The sequence below is a fragment of the Myxine glutinosa genome, chromosome 11 (assembly GCF_964187855.1).
Source record: "Myxine glutinosa chromosome 11, kmMyxGlut1.1, whole genome shotgun sequence".
Classification (NCBI taxonomy): domain Eukaryota; kingdom Metazoa; phylum Chordata; class Myxini; order Myxiniformes; family Myxinidae; genus Myxine; species Myxine glutinosa.
Window position 1 is genome coordinate 109,405,836 of NC_136271.1, and position 20,698 is coordinate 109,426,533.

At 44.8% G+C, this 20,698-nt stretch overlaps 1 protein-coding gene across 2 annotated transcripts in view; it reads right to left on the reverse strand.

Annotated features, from left to right (window-relative positions):
• The window catches only part of LOC137437004 (filamin-C), a 280,189-nt gene that overhangs the window by 84,520 nt on the left and 174,971 nt on the right, over nucleotides 1–20,698 (reverse strand). Inside the window, exons 28-31 of one of the 2 annotated variants that reach the window (XM_068131290.2) lie at nucleotides 5,746–5,866; nucleotides 2,579–2,735; nucleotides 708–897; nucleotides 164–411 (exon numbers count right to left, since the gene is read on the reverse strand). In XM_068131290.2, coding sequence (XP_067987391.2) covers nucleotides 164–411; nucleotides 708–897; nucleotides 2,579–2,735; nucleotides 5,746–5,866 — 716 coding nt within the window. Of the gene's footprint in view, nucleotides 1–163; nucleotides 412–707; nucleotides 898–2,572; nucleotides 2,736–5,745; nucleotides 5,867–20,698 lie in introns of both variants that reach the window. The other variant, XM_068131289.2, reaches the window with a different exon arrangement.

Below are 20,698 nucleotides of genomic sequence, written 5' to 3' on the forward strand. Positions count from 1 at the left end.
CTCAGTGGTACATGCAACATTCGGGAAAAGCAAGTACAGGTGGCTGCTGGAGACAGAACCAGTGGTTTCACAAGCATCCTCAGGGAGATGGAGCACCACCTGGCATGATTGAAGTAAAAGGCCGAAGGCCAGCAACTACATAGACAATGGTGTTAGCACCCACCGACACACAGAAGGGGCTGTTGGGGATGTGTTGTCCACCAAAGAAAATGGATAAGATGTATGGTCCTGGCTCATGTACTTCGAAGAATACATCAGAGATACTGTCTGGCTTCTCCGATACATCTGTGTCCAGTATGCCGCCTCCAGGAGTGTCGACATGACACGTTACCTTGCCTTGGCCTGCGGTCTTTGAATCCACAGACAGCAGAGTCTGCTCCCCAACATGTAGCACGGGGCCTAGGCCTGGGCCTAAGGTACACACACCATGCTGTACGTTACCACGACATATGTTATTGTCACTTATTTAACATCTCAAGGTGAATGTTTTTGCTGAAACGTAAAATCGAAATGACGCAAACAAGATATACATTCGGCAGAGTAAGCTTTCAAGGAAGGAACGAATCGTTTAGTTTTTTTCGTCAATGTACCCTTGGCTAGTTTGGGCCCTGATGGATCGAGTCAGAGCAACGTCAGTGCAGACTTGGCATGAGAATGATAGCAATGTAGACTTACAAGAGTTATCCATCACAGGATGTAGAACTTACCAATGAGGAAGCACTTGCTCGCATCTCCACAAGGAAAAGCTTGTATGTGGTACGGTGAATTAGGCACATTGTTTCCTGCATAAGAGATGCTGATGGTATATTGCCCCGCAATTTCCGGGGTGTAAGATACAGTGTATGTGCCATCCTCATTTGTATGCATTTTGGTTTCACACCGATGTCCATTCATGTCCTGTGGAAGACATGGGAAATTATGGTCGTATATTATTGAACGTGTCTGTGAACCTTGTTGCACATTTTCTCCCAACATATGATACAAGATCTATACTCATGGAAAAGCAGAATGACAAAGTGAAACATGGTTAAGATACCGATATCAGAGATGTGAAAAAATAGCTGGCGGAACCACAACAAGCAGTTAGATGAATGAATGCCGCTGGGCCGGTTACTTTGAACGGCTTTTCGAAGCTGACCCACCAGCTGTTGAGTTGGATGTCAGGGGTGTTACTATCCATAATGCCGACCCTCCATTCAACTGTGAACCGACCGCCTTAGTTTGTGAGAAAACAGGCTGCTGTGAACCAGTTGAAAGGGGGGCGAAGCTCCTGGGATTTGTGGCATCCGTGCTGAACTCCTCAAGGCTGGTAGACATTCTGCACTCAGGTTGTTGCATGCACTTGTGTGCTCTCTTTGGAGCACAGACATCATCTCAACTGACTGGAGGAGAAGCCTTGTTGTCCCTCTCTAGAAAGGGAAGGGTGATCACCCGGACTGCAGCAACTACCGAGGGGTGACGCTACTCTCAGTGCCAGGCAAGGTCTTTGCTCAGACCATTCTTGATAGGGGTTTCCATCATCTCATTGAGCACCAGTGCCCAGAGCAGCCTGATTCAACACCAAAGAGGTCAACGATTGACCGTATCCTTGCTCTTCAGGTCCTCACCGAATGCAATGTGAGAGTTTCAGCAGGGGCTGTTCACAGCCTATATTGATCTCCGCAAAGCGTTAAATTCAGTGTATCAGAATTCCATCTGGAGGATCCTCGGTCTTAGTGGGGTGCCACCAAAACTGATCGATCTGATGTCTGAACTATACTCTGGTACTGAGAGTGCTGTGAGGTGTGGTGGTTCCATCTCCGACTTATTTCCAGTTGTTACTGGAGTTTGTCAGGAGAGTGTATTGGCCCCCATACTTTCCAGTGCTTGTATGGATTAGATTATCGGGCGGATGTCGGAGAGATCAAGCTGCGGTGCATCATTTGGGAATGTCAATATCTCTGACCGTGATTTCGCAGATTATGCTTTGATGTTTGGAAATTTAAAGATTTCCGACTTTAATTTTTGGATATTAGTTGGTTATATCAGGAGTCATCGATACATCATGTCTGTGAACATTTGATGGTTGCGGAGAAGAATGCAAAACGAGAGGTATTTCAGGAAATGATGAGGGGTGAGGGGATGTGCGGATGTGGGGGTTGGAGTTAATCTTACTATAATTGCTCGTGACATAAAAAGTGACATCACAACCAGGACCAGGGTCAGGCCTATTATAGCAGATTAATTGATCACCAGGGAAAGACAAGGAGGAGTTTGGAACACTCCCTGAAAGGAACATTTATTTCCAACAACAGCAGCAACAGAAACTGGCAGACAAAAATATCCATATTGGAATGGAGTCTTCTAATGTGGAAGGTGCATCCTGCAAGGAAAGTGGGAGGAATGGAACTGATGGAGCAGGGGAATGTGGGAGAGGGTCATGGAGCAACATAATGAAACACCCATGAGTTGCTAGCTTGTTGACCATTACACCCTCTTCTAATTGAAGTCTTTTGGTGCCAAATGATGTAACTGTGTGGAACATTAAGATGATAGCTTACATAAGTGGAAAGACCAAAAAAAAAAAACGCACACACACCGTGATGTTTACAATCAGCGGTCCGTCTTCAGCCTCACGAGTGTCCACGTAGAAGGCTGTCGGGAGGCTGGCTAATACTCCAGATGCACTCACACCTGCTCCACTGACGTGCACCTTAATGGCTTCATGACTCGGCAACACATCCACATTCAATGGGCTAGGGGGGAGGGGGGGGAGCACACGAAACAAGAAAAATACTTTCAGTCACTGATGAAGTCCCGTTCCTGGGTTTTACGCACAATTGCCTCTCAGCACTCAATTCATACAACGACGAAAGCACAATGACATAATACTGTGTAGTCCAGAGCATTACATGAGGTCAGAGTTACTCAGTCTCAGAGGGAGCAATGCCATCTGATGTGCTTAATGTGACCTCGGAAAGGTTCTAGTTTTCGTGTGTATTTCACAACAATCTTCCTTCCTGAAACCTCGTTGTTTCCTGCCTCTTCCGGTGAATAAAAGTGTGAAAATGATTGTCGCACGGTGGGCAGCATTTACACTCTATTGCTCTGGAATATATAACAACATATCAGTGTTTGCTGCACGTGGACGTCGGATCAGCAGTTTCTCCTTCCAGTTCATCAAAATCAAGTTCCCCAGACCAGATACGTTGCGTTTTGCTGTATTATGTTTATTCCTGTGATGCTGGTTGTGCTTTCGTCCAAATTTCTGTGCCAAAACGTATCTTGGTGTGTTGAATTTTCTAGTTCATGTCCCCGGTAAAATCCGGCCTACTCATGAAGGGCTGGGCTCGTTGGGTTGTTGCTTCTGACTACGTTGTTGATCGCACGTGTTCCGTTTTCACTCCTTTTATCCCATGTATTGTTACTTCAGTTCTCTCAGGTTAATTTCCCCCCCATTCTCTCTCCAAAAAAATACAAACCAAAAACTCTGCATCCCTCCAAACAGAAACAACAACAACAACAACAGACAAAATCAAACATCTCCCATGCGCAGATAGTTACTCTATTTCATATCCCTTCAACTTTTCAATATCTCCAAACTGAATCTTCACTGAATAAAATATTTCTTCCTTTATAAGTTCTTAATCATATAAATTAAAAAAACAGGCAGAAAGGTTTACATTTTGTATCCCACTGATAGGCCAGACCTGCATCCGGATCTTAACCAAAATCTAATCAGCTTGTTCTTGTTATCTACTCAGCTCATCCACCAAGTTTCGTCCGAATCCATCCACAACTTTTTGAGATATCCTGCCATGTATTGTGTTTTTGCCACATCTCTCAATAGTGAAGAATCACTGACATTTAAAAAATAATTCTCGGATTCGGATTTTCACCAAAATCGAATCAATTCGTCCTTGTCAAACACCCAAGCTGCACACCAAGTTTCGTCCAGATCAATCCATAACTTTGTGAGATATCCTGCTACATAGCCTGGTGTTGGCTTAACGGTTAGGGTGCTGGCTTGGGATCCTGGGTTCGAATCCCGGTCGATCGCTGAATTAACACCAGGGGGGTTGACTCAGCCTGTCATCCTTCCGAGGTCGGCAAATTGAGTACCAGCTTGCTGGGATGAATGATCACGGTGTGTACCCCGGTTTAGAATAGGTACACCGTATGCCTGCACATCGTAAGAGGCGACTAAGGGTTGGTGTCAGGAAAGGCATCCGGCCATAAAAACATTGCTTCAAACAGGGAACCATGAGGTCATGGGGCCCACAAGGCTAACCCCCACTATAGCGGGGAAAATGGCCTTAAAACGATCATTCATTCATTCATTCGTATCGTTTTTTTGAGATATCCTGCTGCTATATAACATAACTACATAGCACAATTATATTTTCTAGATTGTACAAGGACCCGAGATTTGAATATCGACCAAATCACAGACTCATTGTAATATTTGAATATCGACCAAATCACAGACTCATTGTAATATTTGAATATCGACCAAATCACAGACTCACTGCAATGCAGAAAACTGGTCCAGATAGGCATTGGCACTGTAATCATCAAGAACTGTGCTTCAGCCCTATCATTTCCTCTTTCGTCACTGTTCAGGTCATTCTCAGATGGTCTTCTGCTTTCATCTCGGAAAGTTGCAAATATCACCCTTATTCACAAGAAGGGTTTCAGGTCTGCAGATCCCACGACAACAGACCAGTCAGCCTTTTCCCTGTCATAAATAAATAAGGTGACGGAATCTCTCAGGGATTTGCTCTTCTCCAACTCTTTCATCTCTGATCATTAGTTTGGCTTCCACCACAGCTATTCTACGATGGACATGTCGCTTCTCTTATACCAACAATGGATGGACGCACTAATTCTTAAGCAAGATATCATGGACATTCATTAAGCTTTAAATATTGTATATGGCATGCAGCATTTCTTCCCAAGTTGTATGCTAATGGTATTCAGAGGCCACTCCTACAGTAGCTCTCATATTTGCTTTGAGTAGAAACGAGTTGCTTTTGATGACGTTATTTCTCGAGATCTGCCTCAAAGTTGGTGTCTTCGTCCACCTCGTGCGTCCAAAGTGGATACAGTGCAAAGCAATGTTTAGGATTGACCTTATTATTCTTGCTCGTCAATGCCTCAATATTTTTCAAAGAGCTCAAAGAGCAAAGACAGAGTCCATTCTCAACCGCTCAGAACTCGTTAAAGTAACTACGGCTTTCATTCCAAGTATCATGGAGTATGGGTCGCCAATGCTTCCCATGTTGCTTTACCAGAGGACAAGGAGCCCAAAACTCTCCATGGTCTTGGCATGTCTTGGGTCCCTCACCGAGTCCCTCACTTCTGACCTCACTCCTCTTGTCATTTCCTCACTCTCTTCTCCCCCGTCATGTTGTGATTGCACGCATTCTTCCACAATCCCACAACTGATTACCCAAGACAATTCTAAGCTGAATACTTACCTCCATTCCTTCGTCCATCTATTGCATGTGGAACCAACTTCCTGAAGCTGATGACTCGGGCTGCTCCCTCTAGTCTTTCACGAGTACTGCCTATCACCATTTCATCCCTCCTTTATTCCACAATTTCTGACCCCCCTCTCCCCTAGTCCCACTCCTTTTTTTCTGCCACTCATCCACTCATGTGCAATGACTTTGTCTCCCTGTTCCCCTTTGACCCTCAGTCTGTGCACCGTGTTGTTTAATCTCTTCCATGAGCTGATATTTCCGAGTACAAAAACCGACTCACCTGCAGGGGAGCTCCACACCACCACATGCCAGGTGCAGAGCATGAAGTCCAGGATGCTTTGGTACATATTGCACCAAGCAGTTATTCCCACCACCATCCACCACCTCAACTGGCTCAATTCCTGTCAAAAAGGTTGATACAGCGAAACAATAATAAATGCAAAATGCCTGGCACATGCAAAAGTAGGCCGAAAAAATTCCAACCGACCAAAAAATTAATCTGTAAAAATTCTTTAATATGAGAATTGATTCCTCAATAAAAAAACAAGAATGGTTGCTGTTCCTGTGGCCTATCCATTTCACATTCAAACTAGGTACAGGTAATAGTCAGGTTCACTATGTTTTTTCGTTCAAAATTTTTGGAGATTAGCAAAACTATACATTTTTGGAATATTCAGAGTATGAGAAATCCAAAAATTAATGTTGGCATTTGCGTAGACACCTGCATAGCCGCCATTTTGGATTTTCAAAATGGCCGCCATAAATACATAATTTGCGCTTTCTCGGCTTCTAGTCAACCTAGAATCTTATTTAAATATGCTAATCCTATGTTTTCTGGGTCAAGAAAACCATTGGTGGGATCATTAGACTTCTAATCCTAACACTTGCTTCACTTTTAGGACTTTCCAGATGACACTCAGGACAGTGATGAAGATCTGTAAAAGCATTTTCCTGAACGGTATAGACCTAGTAGATCCTGTGTATAGGACTTATAGTTCAATCTGATACTAACAAGGCTGCTTTCTTGCTTTATAAACCCATACCTATAACTTCAAAGGACTTGCAATATCATGTATTATGTAATACAGTTATATCACAAATATAAAGACAATGGTTTTCAATTACCTTTGTTTGTTGCTTTTCTATAATCCTGAGCACTATTTTGAGGCCTTTATTGGATTCCTTGACCCAGAAAACATAGGATTAGCATATTTGATTAAGTTTCTAGGATGACGAGAAGCCGACATAGCGTAAAATATGTATTTTATGGCGGCCATTTTGAAAATCCAAAATGGCGGCCATGCAGGTGTCTGTGCAAATGCCAACATTGATTTTCGGATTCTCCATGCTCTGATGATTCCAAAAATGTATAGGTTTGCTAATCTCCCAAAATTTTGAACGAAATTATATTTGTTAACATAGTGAACCTGACTATAAAGTAGAAAAATGGAAACATGATCTGAAAGACAATTGGGAATTAAAGATACAATTATTCTTTTGCAGACTCCATATTTCAAATGTTGTGTTATTGGCGCTGAGGAAGCGCCTTTAGCGATTGACTTCCAGCCAGTGTAACGCTAATTCCTGTCACAGGAATTCTGAGATCATATAAGTGGGCGTGGCAGTTCCTGATTGGTTCGTGTTGGGGAACGCCTTCTCGCTGCCGACGTGACGTAAATTCGCGCACGCGCACTGGTGATTGGCGCTGAGGAAGCGCCTCTAGCGAATGACTTCCAGCCAGTGTAACGCTAATTCCTGTCACAGGAATTCTGAGATCATATAAGTGGGCGTGGCAGTTCCTGATTGGTTCGTGTTGGGGAACGCCTTCTCGCTGCCGACGTGACGTAAATTCGCGCACGCGCACTGGTGAAGCTTACTCGATCTTACTCGATCCCATATTACATGTACTTTCATTGCATACAAATTATACTTCCTCCTAGAAATTCCATGCCCGAACCTCAGCGCAATCCAAGAGGATTCACTTGTTTAATCCAGCAAGTGTCTTTGGTGACGAGTCCAATGGCTTGTTTGTGTTAATTAAAAACAATGTTAATGTCATGATGTATAACTGGTACAGGTTTTAGGATAAAAATGATCACCAATAAAAATATAAATATCTAGATAACTTAAAGCAACTGGAATGATTCAATAAAAAGCCAGGCCGCTTTTATTTATTTTTTCCCCTTTTTTATACAGGTCGAGGCTCATGGAAGAGCTGGGACACAGAACAGTTCAGGACAACATAGCAAAGGGCAAAAGAAAATTCCAAGAGAAAGAGAAACCGCCATCAGCAGGGCAGAGGGAGAAAGTCAACGGAGATGGACAACCAGGGCTGCGGGTAACGATGAGTGTTGGGGGAGAATGCAAGGGATGAACAATATGGATACGTAAGCAAAGTTTTGAAAGGGGTGGGGGTGGTTTAATGGGTGGAGAAAAGATGAAAGGTTTTGGATGGGGGATGACATGAGATGGCGGTGAACAGCTGTCTTGAAGACCTGGAGAGAAGAATGAGATTGAAGAGATTGTGGAAGTTGTATCTACAGGTGGGAAAAATAAATAATAAATGAGTTGAGGTGAGCAATTGTTTTGCATTTAAGGAGTTTCACTACGAGGGTGTTGCTGGTGGACCATGTGTATCCTGCAGATACCTTAGGGTGGGGGAACGGCAGAGCATGGAGAGGACAGAGGGTGCAAAGCTAGAAATGAGGCGGAAGGCACAGATTCCAGAAGAAGTTGGATGTGACTGGGTTGGGTGGTTACAGAGAGTGAGGGGTTGGGGATACAAGATTTGGAAACAATCACAGAAATGAGGAATTTGGCCTTCTCATGGGGGGAGTAGGCTGTGGTGCCATTTTAAGTGAGGGAAGGGATGGCGGAGGAGCATAATCCAGACACAGACTTTAAAAAGAACTCTAAACCAATGCAGTGTTGGCATTAAGACTGGGAATAACAATTCCACGATCACAAGACATTGTGCAAAGTAATCCATTAAAGAACTAGAATGGCACTCAGTTGAGAGCATACCTCCGTCTGGTTGACCGTATCACTCAATGGTGAAGAATCACTTTAAAAATTCTAGTAGCCGGATCCGAATGCGGATCTTCACCAAAATCTAAACATTTCGTCCTTGTCACATACGCTACATCTCTGCCAAATTCGTCCGAATCCGTCCATAACCTTTTGAGATATTTTGTTCACAAGCAGACAGACAGACAGGGGTGAAAACACCCTCCATCCACCTTTGGTGGCGGAGGTATAATAACTGGCTTTGAAATCAAATTAATCGGAAATGCCGAGTACAGTTAATGCTTACAACTAAAGTCCCAACACCGGCAAGCAGCTATTATCTTTCCAGTCTGAAATTCCAGACAGAAATTGAGCTCAACACAAACAACAACAACAACATGCATTTTAAGGCCATTTTCCCTGCTAGAGCGGGGGTTAGCCTTGCGGTCCCCATGACAATCTTCTCCATTTTGCCCTATTTTCTGCATCTCTCCTTCTTAACCCCCTTGCCCGCATTTCTTCTTCCACCATCTTTAGCCAAGTCTTTCTCGGTCTTCCCCGTCCTCGACTTCCTTCTACATTAACTTCCATCACTCTTCTCAACCAGTCACTTTCATCCTTCCTCAATACATGACCAAACCATCTCAACCTGTTCCTCTTCACAGCATCAATCACAGGCAATATTCCCATCATCTTTCGCAATTCATCATTTGTCTTCCTCTCTCTCAACGATACTCCGGACATCCATCGAACCATTCGCATTTCCACCCTTTCCAGCCTTCGTTGCTGCTCTACGTTCATTACCCATGTCTCGCTCCCATAAATCACAACACTTCTCACACATGCAGCATACACCTTTCCCTTCAGCTTCAGCGACACTCTCCTCCTCATCAGCACGCCACTCAGTTCCCGAAACTTCTTCCATGCACATCTCACTCGAGCAACTGTTGCCGAGTCTGATCCACCTTCTCCATTCAGCATGTCTCCGAGGTAGCAAAATGTTTTCACACCTTCCAGCTTCACGCCGTCTCCAAGATCCAACTCAACATTTCCTCCATCTGCAGCACCCTCTGTGCACACCTTACATTTGAATGTAGCTGCCACACTGGTTAATGACCCTCTCAGACCACTACATTTTTGATGAACCCACTCAGCACACATTGTACATTGAATGGAGTTCACTCCGACACCCTTCCTGCACACAGCACACGGCCACTTCCCAGTTCTTTCCACCTCACCACATGCTTTACCACTTGCCATCACCTTTGTCTTTCCGATATTCACCTTCAGACCTTTTGTCTCCATACATTCCTTCCACTTGTTCATCTTTTCCTTCAGTCCATCCATACTTTCCGCAATCAACACCAGATCATCTGCATACAACAACTCCCACGGTAAACCCTCCTTTACGTTCTGAGCCAGCACCTCCATCACAGCTACAAATAGTAGTGGACTTAGTACCGACCCCTGATGCACTCCCACCTTCACCTCAAACTCACAACTGTTCAACTCAACACAAAGCTCAACACAAAGCCACCGGATAATCCATACCGATATATCCTAACCTTCTTATGGAAAGTGGTCTTGTCTAATTAAGAAGGATGACAATCAAAACGACAACAACAACAGAAGGAAGTGGCTTGTAAATTTCATCAGTGACACTATGGCCTTGACGTTAAAAAACAAGAATGGCCGCACTGTGGTCACAACTTGTGACAAAATCCAGTAACGGGCGGATTGGGAAACACACATTTAATGCACCATTAAATAATTTGCGTAACGTAACGCTTGATTACCATGCGTTCTGACGTACTGTACATTCTGACGGGCTTGATTAAACCTTACTATTATTTGACATATGATCAGATTTTTCGGAGTCCCTCATCATCAATAACACTCGACCCAAACAAAGCCAATGGGAATCTGACACAACAAACCCGGACAGTGTATTAATCAGCAGAGGCCAACAGGCCTAATGTGTTAGACCCACGAGAAAACCAAGATGGCGGTCATATCATTTTGTCTCGGCGCTATGATGAGTGGACACAAGCGACAGATGTGGATGTGGACCGGCAGCTGTCTGACAAATGGGTGCATATTTCAAAACCGACCGAACCAAGAACCCCAACAACAACAGCAACAACAACAATGTGAAGCTCTTGTAGACCTACAATATGTCACACGTAAAATAACAGAGTTGAGCAAACACCAGTGCAGATCTAAGCAGGACGCACTCCAGACCCCAGAGCATTTAACTCCTCCAGTTTATGCATTTACTACCACTTCCTTCACAACCACTCAATCGCAAATGCATGGCCTAATCCTTTTCTCCACTTTCAATTTTGCGAGACCTCAATTCTTGCATTTTATAAGCTCCCGCATCTTGGAACAAGTCTTGCATGATATGCAATTTGTTTCCTCCCCATTACAAACCCAAAATAATTATATGATTTTATGCCTTTTATTTTGTTTAACAGAAACAAGAAGCTATTCCAGCCCTGTTGCCTGATTTACAGAAAAGCCAGCACATAGTGGCACACATGTCCTGGCACACATTTTCACATATATATTGTTGCGGATATGAGAACTGTATATTTTTTTGATTGTGTGAATTGTTATTATTGTTATTCTGCGCCCCCCTACCTCCGGAGCTGTGTAAAGGTAAAAGGGCATCCCATAATTAGTCCACAAGCATACACGTCAGCCAAATAATAGAATACCTCTGTTTGATAGTTATCTCTTATTATGTGTTTTTAGAGTAAGGCTGTGTCTCCCATTAATTGAAATACTCCATTGCACCAGTGAAAGAGATAGATTCCCTTCATTCCCACTCCCAACACTTCCATTCCCCCCTTTTCGTCAATTGCAATTCGCATTGCCAACTGCATGTTGGGCGGTTTTCCCTTCATCCGCCATTGACCACGAGGCAGGGTTGGGGGAAGAAAGGCGGGTCCCCACCTCGTCAGAGAGGGGAGGAGTGAGCCAGCCCCACTCGACCAACCATGAACAAGGGGTTTGGCTTGAGAGGGCGGGGAGAGAACGTTTGGGGGGAGGTTCGCAAAGGTTGAGGGGCGGGGCCTATATAACCCACGGCGGGGGTGCTCCCAAGAGAGATGCACTTTGAGTTGAGACAAGGAGGGACGAAAAAGAGCTGGGTCATCAGAGCAAGAGCGCGTAAGGAGGAGAGAACCCGTCACGCCAGACCCCCCCACCAGCGCATCGGCTCCACCAAGCAGCTCCGACCCGTGATCCCGCGCACACGACAGGCCCGGTGGCATCAGCGGCCGTCGAGGTCCAGCCCGACGTCCCGTGCGGGATCAAGCTCCAGCCAGCTCCGTGCCGTCCCCCCCCCCCCCCCCCCCCCCCTCCAGCCACACACCTCCTTCCAGCAATCCACTCTGCAATTCCCCGCGTGAGTCAGTGTCTTTGTTTGTTCTGTCCTGGGAATAAGTTAAGTCTGTATAACAATAAGCTAGTATTTGCACTGTGTCACCTGCATCTTATGTGAATGAATATGAATGCATCTTATGTGTTGTAAATAAACCTTGATTGCTCCTTTTTGCTTGTGTAAATAATAAATCCCATTACTCGTCTGTACGTCTTCTCGTTTTATTCCTTTTCCTCTTTGCATTGCGTCGTTTTAGTCTTTTCCCTCATTGAGCAGCTGCGGTGCGATCCGGCCAACGTTTGGGCGGGATCGGGTTCTAATCGGGGAGTAACTGTTCGGACGCGGTAATACACCACCGCTCGGTAAAATAACATCTTTAATCCGCGTCTGCAACAATATATAAACTTGAAAACAGTAAACTTGAGATTGTGGGGGTTGTTGCAGGAGGAGAGATGTTATTTGTGTGGAGGTGTGGGAACGGTGCAGCATGCACTGAGTGCATGTTCAGTAGCATTGGCAGCAGGACGATACAGGTGGCGACATGATCAGGTGCTGCCGGTGGTGGTGCAGATGGTGCAACAAGAGGTGCTGAGGTCGAGAGAGAGAAGAGTGGAGAAGGAGTGATGGGGGAGAGGTGTGGTTTGTCAAGGAGGGCCAAGTGGTGAGAGGTGGAAAGAGGAGGAGGAGGTGGAAAGCAAGAGGGCTGTCAGATGCTTGTGATTGGCAGGTGCTGGCAGACTTAAAGCCACAATTGGTATTCCCTGAGGATATCTGTGTTACAAGGTTGCGGCCTGACATTGTCATTTGGTCAGGTGCAACAAGACAGGTCATCTTAGGGGAATTGTCTGTACCTTGGGAAGAGAACATGGAGGAGGTGCCCGAGAGGAAGAGAGGAAAGTACAGTGAGCTGGAGGCAGAGTGCCGGGAGAAGGGTTGGCGAGTTTCGTGTCAGCCATTTGAGGTGGGGTGTAGAGGGTATATTGGCAATTCCTTTTCTGCATTTCTTTCTCGGCTTGGAGTGTGTGGGACAGAAAGAAGGAGGATGTGTGACAAGGTGGCCCAGGTTGCCTTGAAAGGCTCATTTTGGATTTGGAGGAAGTTTATGGAGGCACGTCGAACGGTGTAGGTTGAGGTTACGGAATAGAAATGGAGGTGTGTGTGTGTGTGTGTGTGTGTGTGTGTGTGTGTGTGTGTGTGTGTGTGTGTGTGTGTTGGTGTGTGTGTGTGTGTGTGTGTTGCAGGAGTGGGTCATGAGTGGGTGTGGTCTTGCATGAATGGTTTTGCATGTTTGCATGAGTGGTGCATGTTGGTATTGTAAGGGTAGGTGGTTGGTTGGTGTTGTGTGTGTATGTGTGTGGATGTGTGTATGAATGATCTGGTGTGTTTTGTTGGTGAGTGGTGAAGGGTATAAAGGTGGGTGTTTGAGTGTTGCACCATGTTTGTTTGGTGCTGTGGATTCTGGATGCGGAGGTGTTGTTGTTGTTGTAGTCTGCGTTCGCACTGGCTGGGGTGGGGGTATGTACGCATCCAGGTGTAGTTGCTGCTCCTGCTGGCCCACCTTAGCTGACCGTATCGAGGTTGAAGGGCCAAAACGGGATGATGCTGAGGACCTCGACTGAGGACCCGGTCAGTGCGGCACACTTGTGACCAGGTGTGTTTTGAACTTTTATATATATATATATATATATATATATATATATATATTTAAAAAAAAAAAAAAAAAAAAAAATATATATATATATATATATATATATATATATATATAAATATATATATATATATATATATATATATATATATATATATCATATATATAGGTTTTTTTTGTATACAGAATCGAGGCTCGTGTAAGAGCCAACACATTGAACATTAAAACATGCACAGACAAAAAAAACAAAAATCATGAAGGGAGCGGGAGACAAGAGGGGGAGAGAGAGGGAAGCACACAAGCACAACAACAATGAACAATGAATGAAGACGAGAACAGAGACGTCGGTTGATCTGTGGAAGGGGGAGGGCTAGGTGGGGGAGGGCTAGGGGAGGAGGGAGCAGTACACAGTATAAAGCAAGTGAACACGACTAGGAATTTCAGGAAAGAAGCTGGGGATTGAAAGAGGCAGATTTGGGGTGTTTTAACGGGGGTCGAAAAGATCAAGGTTTTGGATGGGGGAACATAATAAATGGGGGTGAACAGCTGTTTTAAAGACCTGGAGGGAGGAGTGGGATTGATGGGTGTGGGAGTTTGTTCCAGAGGCGGGAGAAAAGAGGAATGAAAGAGTGAAGGTGAGCAGAGATTCTTGATTTTGGCAGTTTCACCAGAACAGGGTTGCTGGTAGATCTTGTGCGTCCTGCAGGAATATTTGGGGGGTGCAGAGCACAGACAGAACAGGGGGAGCAAGGCCAGAGAGGAGTCGGTAGAAGGCAGAAAGACCACCACCCTGCCGGCGGTGAGCGAGAGAAAGGCCCTCAAAATCAGCTTCATCGCGGGAGATACCAATGATTCTGACTGTTTTGGTTTCAACCGTTTAAAGCCGAGCTAGCTGTGAGGCAGGAGCACCAGCTCAGAGGGGAAAGCAGTATTCCATTGAGCTGTGGATGAAAGCCTTGTATGTGGTGAGGAGATCAGACGTGCCCAGAAAAGACTTCACACGACAAAGGATGCCCAGTGGGCGACTTGCTTTGGAAGCCAGCTTGGAAATGTGGTTTTCCCAGGAAAGATAATGGCAGATATAGTGAGACCCAAAAGCTAGAGGGACAGAACTTCTTCGAGAAGATTGTTGAGAAAGTAGAAAGGAGGGTTGTCCAGATGGTCTTTTCTTAGAGACAAAGTGAGAGTGGGAGATTTGTCAGAATTGAAAGACATGTTCCACTTGTTTGACCAGTTTATGGTGTTATCCAGGTCTGCAGAGAGTGAAGAGGCTGCTGCCTGCCGATCTGAGGGTTGATATATGGAGCGGCAGAGAGTGGAGTCATCAGCAAAGAGATAGAGAGGATTTTCCGAAGAGTCAGGGAGATCATTAATGAAGACCAGAAAAAGCACAGGGCCCAGAATACTACCTTGAGGAACTCCAGCCTGAACAGGTAGTGGAGATGAGAGAATTCCATTCCGGGCCACATGTTGAGTGTGACCAGATAGGAAGTCTGCAAGCCATGTGTGGAGGTTTCTATGGATACCATAGGAGGAGAGTTTGGAGAGCAGGGCAGGGTGCCAGACAATATCGAAGGTGTGAGATACGTCAAGGGAGACAGCTCTGATTTCCTGTTTGGCATTGAGGACCTCCATCCATTGCCGAGACAGCAGAAGCAGCATGTCCAGAGTAGAATGACCTGGTCTGAATCCAAATTGATGATCCGAGATCAAGCCATTGGAGAAGAGGAAGGATTTGATGTCAGAAGCGATGATGGATTCCATGACCTTGCTCATTATTGGGAGCAGGTTGATTGGTCTGTAGTTGCAAGGATCTGTTTTTGCACCTTTTTGTGTACAGCGGTAATGTTGGCTGATTTCCAAGCAGATGGCAGATGACCTTGAGCAAAAGAGAGGGTGAAAAGAACAGAGAGAGGGTGAGATAGAGCGGTAGAGCAGGATTTTAGGACCCGTGGGCTGAAAGCCGTCTGGTCCAGTTGCAGAATCAGAGTCGAGGTTTGACAAAAACTCCTCCACCTTGTCAGGAGAGAAGGACACAGAGTCCAGGAGCAGTTGGGTTCGACTGGGAAAGGTGGGAACAGAGAGAGATGGGTTTGGGACACAAGATTTTGAGGCAAACACAGAGTTGAGGCATTCGGCTTTGTCACGTGCGGTGTCAACTGTGTAGCCATTTGAGGTAAGGGAGGGGATGGAGGGGGAACAAACACCAGAAACGGATTTGACCAGACGCCACCAGGATTTGGAGGAGGGAGACAGGTTTGAGAGTTCAGTCTTGAGAGTAGAGAGATAGTTTCCTGGCTCTCCTGAGGGTGGACACACACTTGTTCCAAGCTTTGTGAAAAGAATGGAGATTGCCTTCAGTAGGATTAGCCTTCCAAGAGGCGAAGGCAAGTTGTTTCGGGAGGAAGGGTAAGACAACTGAAGACGAGATTGGATTAATTCTGTGCATGAGAGAGAGCAGTTCACTTTGGAAGAATTCCCAGGAAGAATTGATGTCAGAGACCGTAGAGATGGGAGACCAGTCCAGATGATTGATGGTTGCTTGAAGACCATGCCAGTTGGCTTGAGTGAAATGCCAGATTCGTCGACGCTGAGGAGGCTCTCTGAGAATGGTCAGAGAGATGTCCACTTCAACAAGCAAATGGTCAGATGAACCGATTGGAGCAGAAGAACAGCAGACATTTGCAGGGAAGTTTGTCTTAACCAAATCTAGAAGAGAAGATCCTCTGTTTACTGAGATCTGGGTTGGGAAATTGCCAGATTGTGTCAGTCCCAGCTGGTCGCAGAAGTTTTTTGCTGGGTTGCTGTGGCTGGTGAGAGAGGTACCCACACTCAGCCAGCTGGCATGATGACAGTTGAAGTCGCCACACATGAGGAAGATAGAGTTGGGATGAGTGGATAGAAGTTGGTCCATGTTGTCAGACAGTGAGATGTAAATAGAGTCATCACTGTTTGGAGGACGGTACAGAACACATATGAACAAAAGGTGGGAGCGGAGAGGAAGCGGTAGCCAGAGGTACTCCTCGGGGTTGGATGGAGAGAGGGCAGTGCAGGGCGAGTGAGGAAGAGAGTTTTTGATAAAGATAGCCACCCCACCACCAGGACGAGGCTCAGGTCTATCATACCGGAGGAGGGAGTAACCAGGAAGATATATTAAGGAATCAGAGACATCTTGAAGGAGGAAAGTTTCTGTAAAGCAGATCAAGTCTGGTTTGTCAGAAGCAACCTGTATGGAGAGATTAATCAGGTTTGAGTGAAGGCCCTGGTTGTTTGAGGTCCATACTGTTAAGGAAGAGGGAGGGGGAGCATCAGGTATAGGGGAGGGGAAGGGTAGGGTAAGATGAAGGGTGAGAGGGGTAGGTAGGGTGTTTAATTAAACCTTTTTAAAATTACAATTTTCTGTTTAATTAAACCCCAAAATACCCAAGCGTGAAAAGAAACACAATAATCTGGTTAAAGACGATGTGGTGCCATGGGTGCTGAATGCATATCTCAATTACTCTTTATAAGCAAAGTACAGCAAAACCTTTTGTCATTTTTCCCCGCTGGCATTTCGCCCTTGGAAACATCATCTTCACACACCCAGCCCCCCACTCCTTGTGTTGTGTCCTCTGAAAGCCAGATGTCCCTGTTTTCCCTGCTCCTCAGTGTTTGAGCGAATAACGTTTTATCACTCGGCTTGGACAAATAAATTTGTGTTGTTATTCTCAGCTGCTCCTGGGTCCGTAGTTCCATAGTTACCCAATAATAAATGCAGCAACTCGTGACGAGGGTGGACAAAATGGGACGAAGGGATGCATTTTGATCCAACGGTTGAGGAATTTGATGGTTGGGAAGAGGATGGAAAATTATTTAGCCGCTCACAATGTTGATGTGTCGACGACGTGTGTTGGTGGTAAGATGATGTTCTTTCCTCGAGGATTTGTGTCGAGACACCAAACCCAGCAAGAAATCACAGTCTGACCTTAAAATGTTTGCTAATAGAGCAGCTGTGATCAGGACCTGATAAGTGGGCATAGCCAGAGGTGCAGGCTGGCTTAGCAAAAGCAAAGATTGAATACGAGTCAATAATGCACTTTGCCTGTGGTCCAGAAATTTGTGTTGATATGTGCGCAGACTAGGCCAATGACGAAGTAAAGACTGTGTTTTCCTGGAGGTTTGAGAAATGACCGTCAGAGAGATAGACTTTTGAGGAATGAATGATGATTTGAAGCTTGCCAATGTAGTGAAGTAAAATGTTGAAAAAAACAAACAAATAAACAGATCCAATGAGCAGAGAAAACTTGCGTTGGGCAGAGGCCGAGAGTAAGTTTCAAGGTGTCTTTGACAGACGTCAGGAAAGTCATTGGAAAAGAGAATCACGCTTTGAGCCTCGGGCATAGTCAGAGGTCACTGGAGAATGGGTTTTGCCGAACCACATGTCAATAATTTAGAGAGATATGGCACGTCCAAAGACATGTTGACACCTGGCTGCGGAAAAAACCGAGGTGAAAAGATGACAGAGAAGGCAGTCCAGGTACACAGACAGACGGAGTCAGCAAAGTAGATCCATAAGGAACATATTGGATAGTGAGAGGGTAATTCGTGCCCACATAAACATTCCCATCACTGAGTTTTTGTGCAGGAACTAGTTTTCACATACATTTTTGGCCTTCAGATGGATAGTTTGCAGCTTATTATGGTGGAACTAGTAAAGTTGACTCGACTCGTGGAGTAATTGTTAGAGCGTCTGTTCTGATTCTGGTCGGTCGTAGGTTGGCACTGTGATCCCCGGCCGAGTCATACAAAAGACGATCAATGCTATGTGCTGCTTCCTTGGTTGATGCTCAGCATTTAAAAAAAAAAAAAAAAAAATAGGGCACAGACAAACAACCATACGCTTAATGGGCCTAGTGGTTTCCTCCTGCATTGAGGTTTCTTGTAATAGAACTCATTTTATTACATTATTATATGATACTTGTTGGGTAAGGTATAATAACCAGGTGATGTGATTACTTATGTCAGCCTAATTGAGGCACCGCTCCTGTTTTGGTCAGGATGACTGAGCGCTGAAGCTATATTGAGGAATTGTTAAGATGAAAGACAACTATATGAGATTTTACAAGAAGAGTGTTAACGTATAAGGTGTGTGAGATCAGGTAAATCATTAGAGCACTCGTGGATATGCATTCAAGGTATTTGATGTAGCAGACAAGGTATTGGGGAGTATTGAGGAAACATGGAAATGTGTTGAATCCAGAGTTCAGGTTGCTGAAAGGTGTGAAATGTACACTGCATGTTGATAGGAATTCCCAAGCCAAGACAAGGATGAAGTGCTTTGAACCCCTTGATTAAACAAGATATTGAAGGGCTTGAGAAGGACAGAGTGTTAGATAGGTGAGAGTCGTGACTGGGCCAGAACCGTTCTGCCTGTGGTGAAAGACGATAGATGCTTTAGAATTTGTGGATGTTTCAAATAAACAATAAACTCTGCATAACGAGATGAGCCATACCCACTTCCAAAGAATTAAGTCATATTTCCATCCCTTGCTCAGAAGATGAGGCGAGAGATTGGGTGACAATTCAATGTACTCATAATTGACTTGGCCCAAAGCAAATGCAGACAGACGAGGAATCAAAAAGGTACTCTGCCATAATGTGCAATAAAGATTATGAGTGGTAAAGGTATGAAGAACTGTTTTATGGTATCAAGACAGCACCTAGTACATCACAGCCAGCAATTGAACAGGTATTGCCTGACTTTCCAGGAGCATTTATATACTTTGACGATCAGCTTGCGATGGGTGCTGACTGGATTTGGTGTCTGCAGAGGTTGGACATGGTTGGACATGCAGAGGTTGGACCTATTCAGGGTCAGTGGTTTATCATGTTTGCATCATGTTTGCAGGGGCGTCGAGAGCCAGCACGAGGCCTGGGGCAAACAACCTCAAAGACCCCCCTTCTCCCCAACCCCACCCTTTCTCTCTATTTTGTAACTTTCTAAGGAACTTTCTTTAATGAATATCCTAAATAACAGATACAGGCTCATGAATTAAGCAAGATCACAGCAGCAGCCTTTTTAGCTCACAGTATAAGTGTTGAAAAGTAAATAAAGTATTAACAAATCTATTATACAAGTTGAAGTTGGTGCCTATCCATGCATCAGCTGTCTCCCATTCCTAGCGGCCGCTTCCCACGCTGCATTTGAAAAGCTTCACATTCACTTTGGAAAAGACGGGAGAACAGGCATGAATAATGTTGGTGTCAAATTTTATTCATATTTTGCCCTCTTTTAACACAAATTAAACCTCCGCCACCCGATGTTGCACCGCCATTTCATGCGGGGCGTTACAAGTAGCTCAGAGCTTTGGATCTTTTGGCTTTTGGTTCCTGAAGCTTTGGTTCTGAGTGAAACCCAAAGTGCACCACAATTAGTCTTTTTAAAAGTCCATGAAATTGTTTATATTGATAGATTAACTTAAACTTTTCTCATCAATGGGGAAGGATAATCTTTCTAGTATCAAATACATCTAAAAAGTAACAAAATATATTAATTATTACTCGGATTATGATTTCAATCTATGTTTGCACCCGTCTCTCTGTAAACCGGATATCTCAAAAAGTTATGGACGAATTTGGATGAAATTTGGTGGAGATATTTATTGTCGGACCAGAATGAAACGATTAGATTTTGGGGAAGATCTGAATTCGGATCTGAGAACTTTTTAAGTGATTCTTCACCATTGAGAGATAGGGCCAAAACCGATATATGCATCATACTTCAAAAAGGTGTGGACGGATTATGACAAAACTAGGTGGACGAGTTGCTTTGGTGGCAAGAACAAGCCGATTAGATCTTGGTTCAGGTGCGGGGTGTGCAGCGAACTGTTAAATCGGCTGATGTGAATGAATGCATATCAAGCAATGGACACTGGACAGGCTAGCAGGATAGCCGAGAGGCACACTCACCCTGACCCATCTAGCATAGATACGAATCTCGGCCCAGCTATAAAATTTTAATCCTTGTGTTTCATAGGTAGGGCAATTCATCAATGTGGGTGCCGTCCCTCGGATGCCAGCATTTGTTAGTGGATGTTAAAGCTCCCATGATGTCTACAAAGAGTTGGAGTTGATAAGCTATCGCCGACACCCTGAACAAATTACAAATTCCTGCTCTAACCTATAAGGAGCACACTTCTGACAATTGCTGTC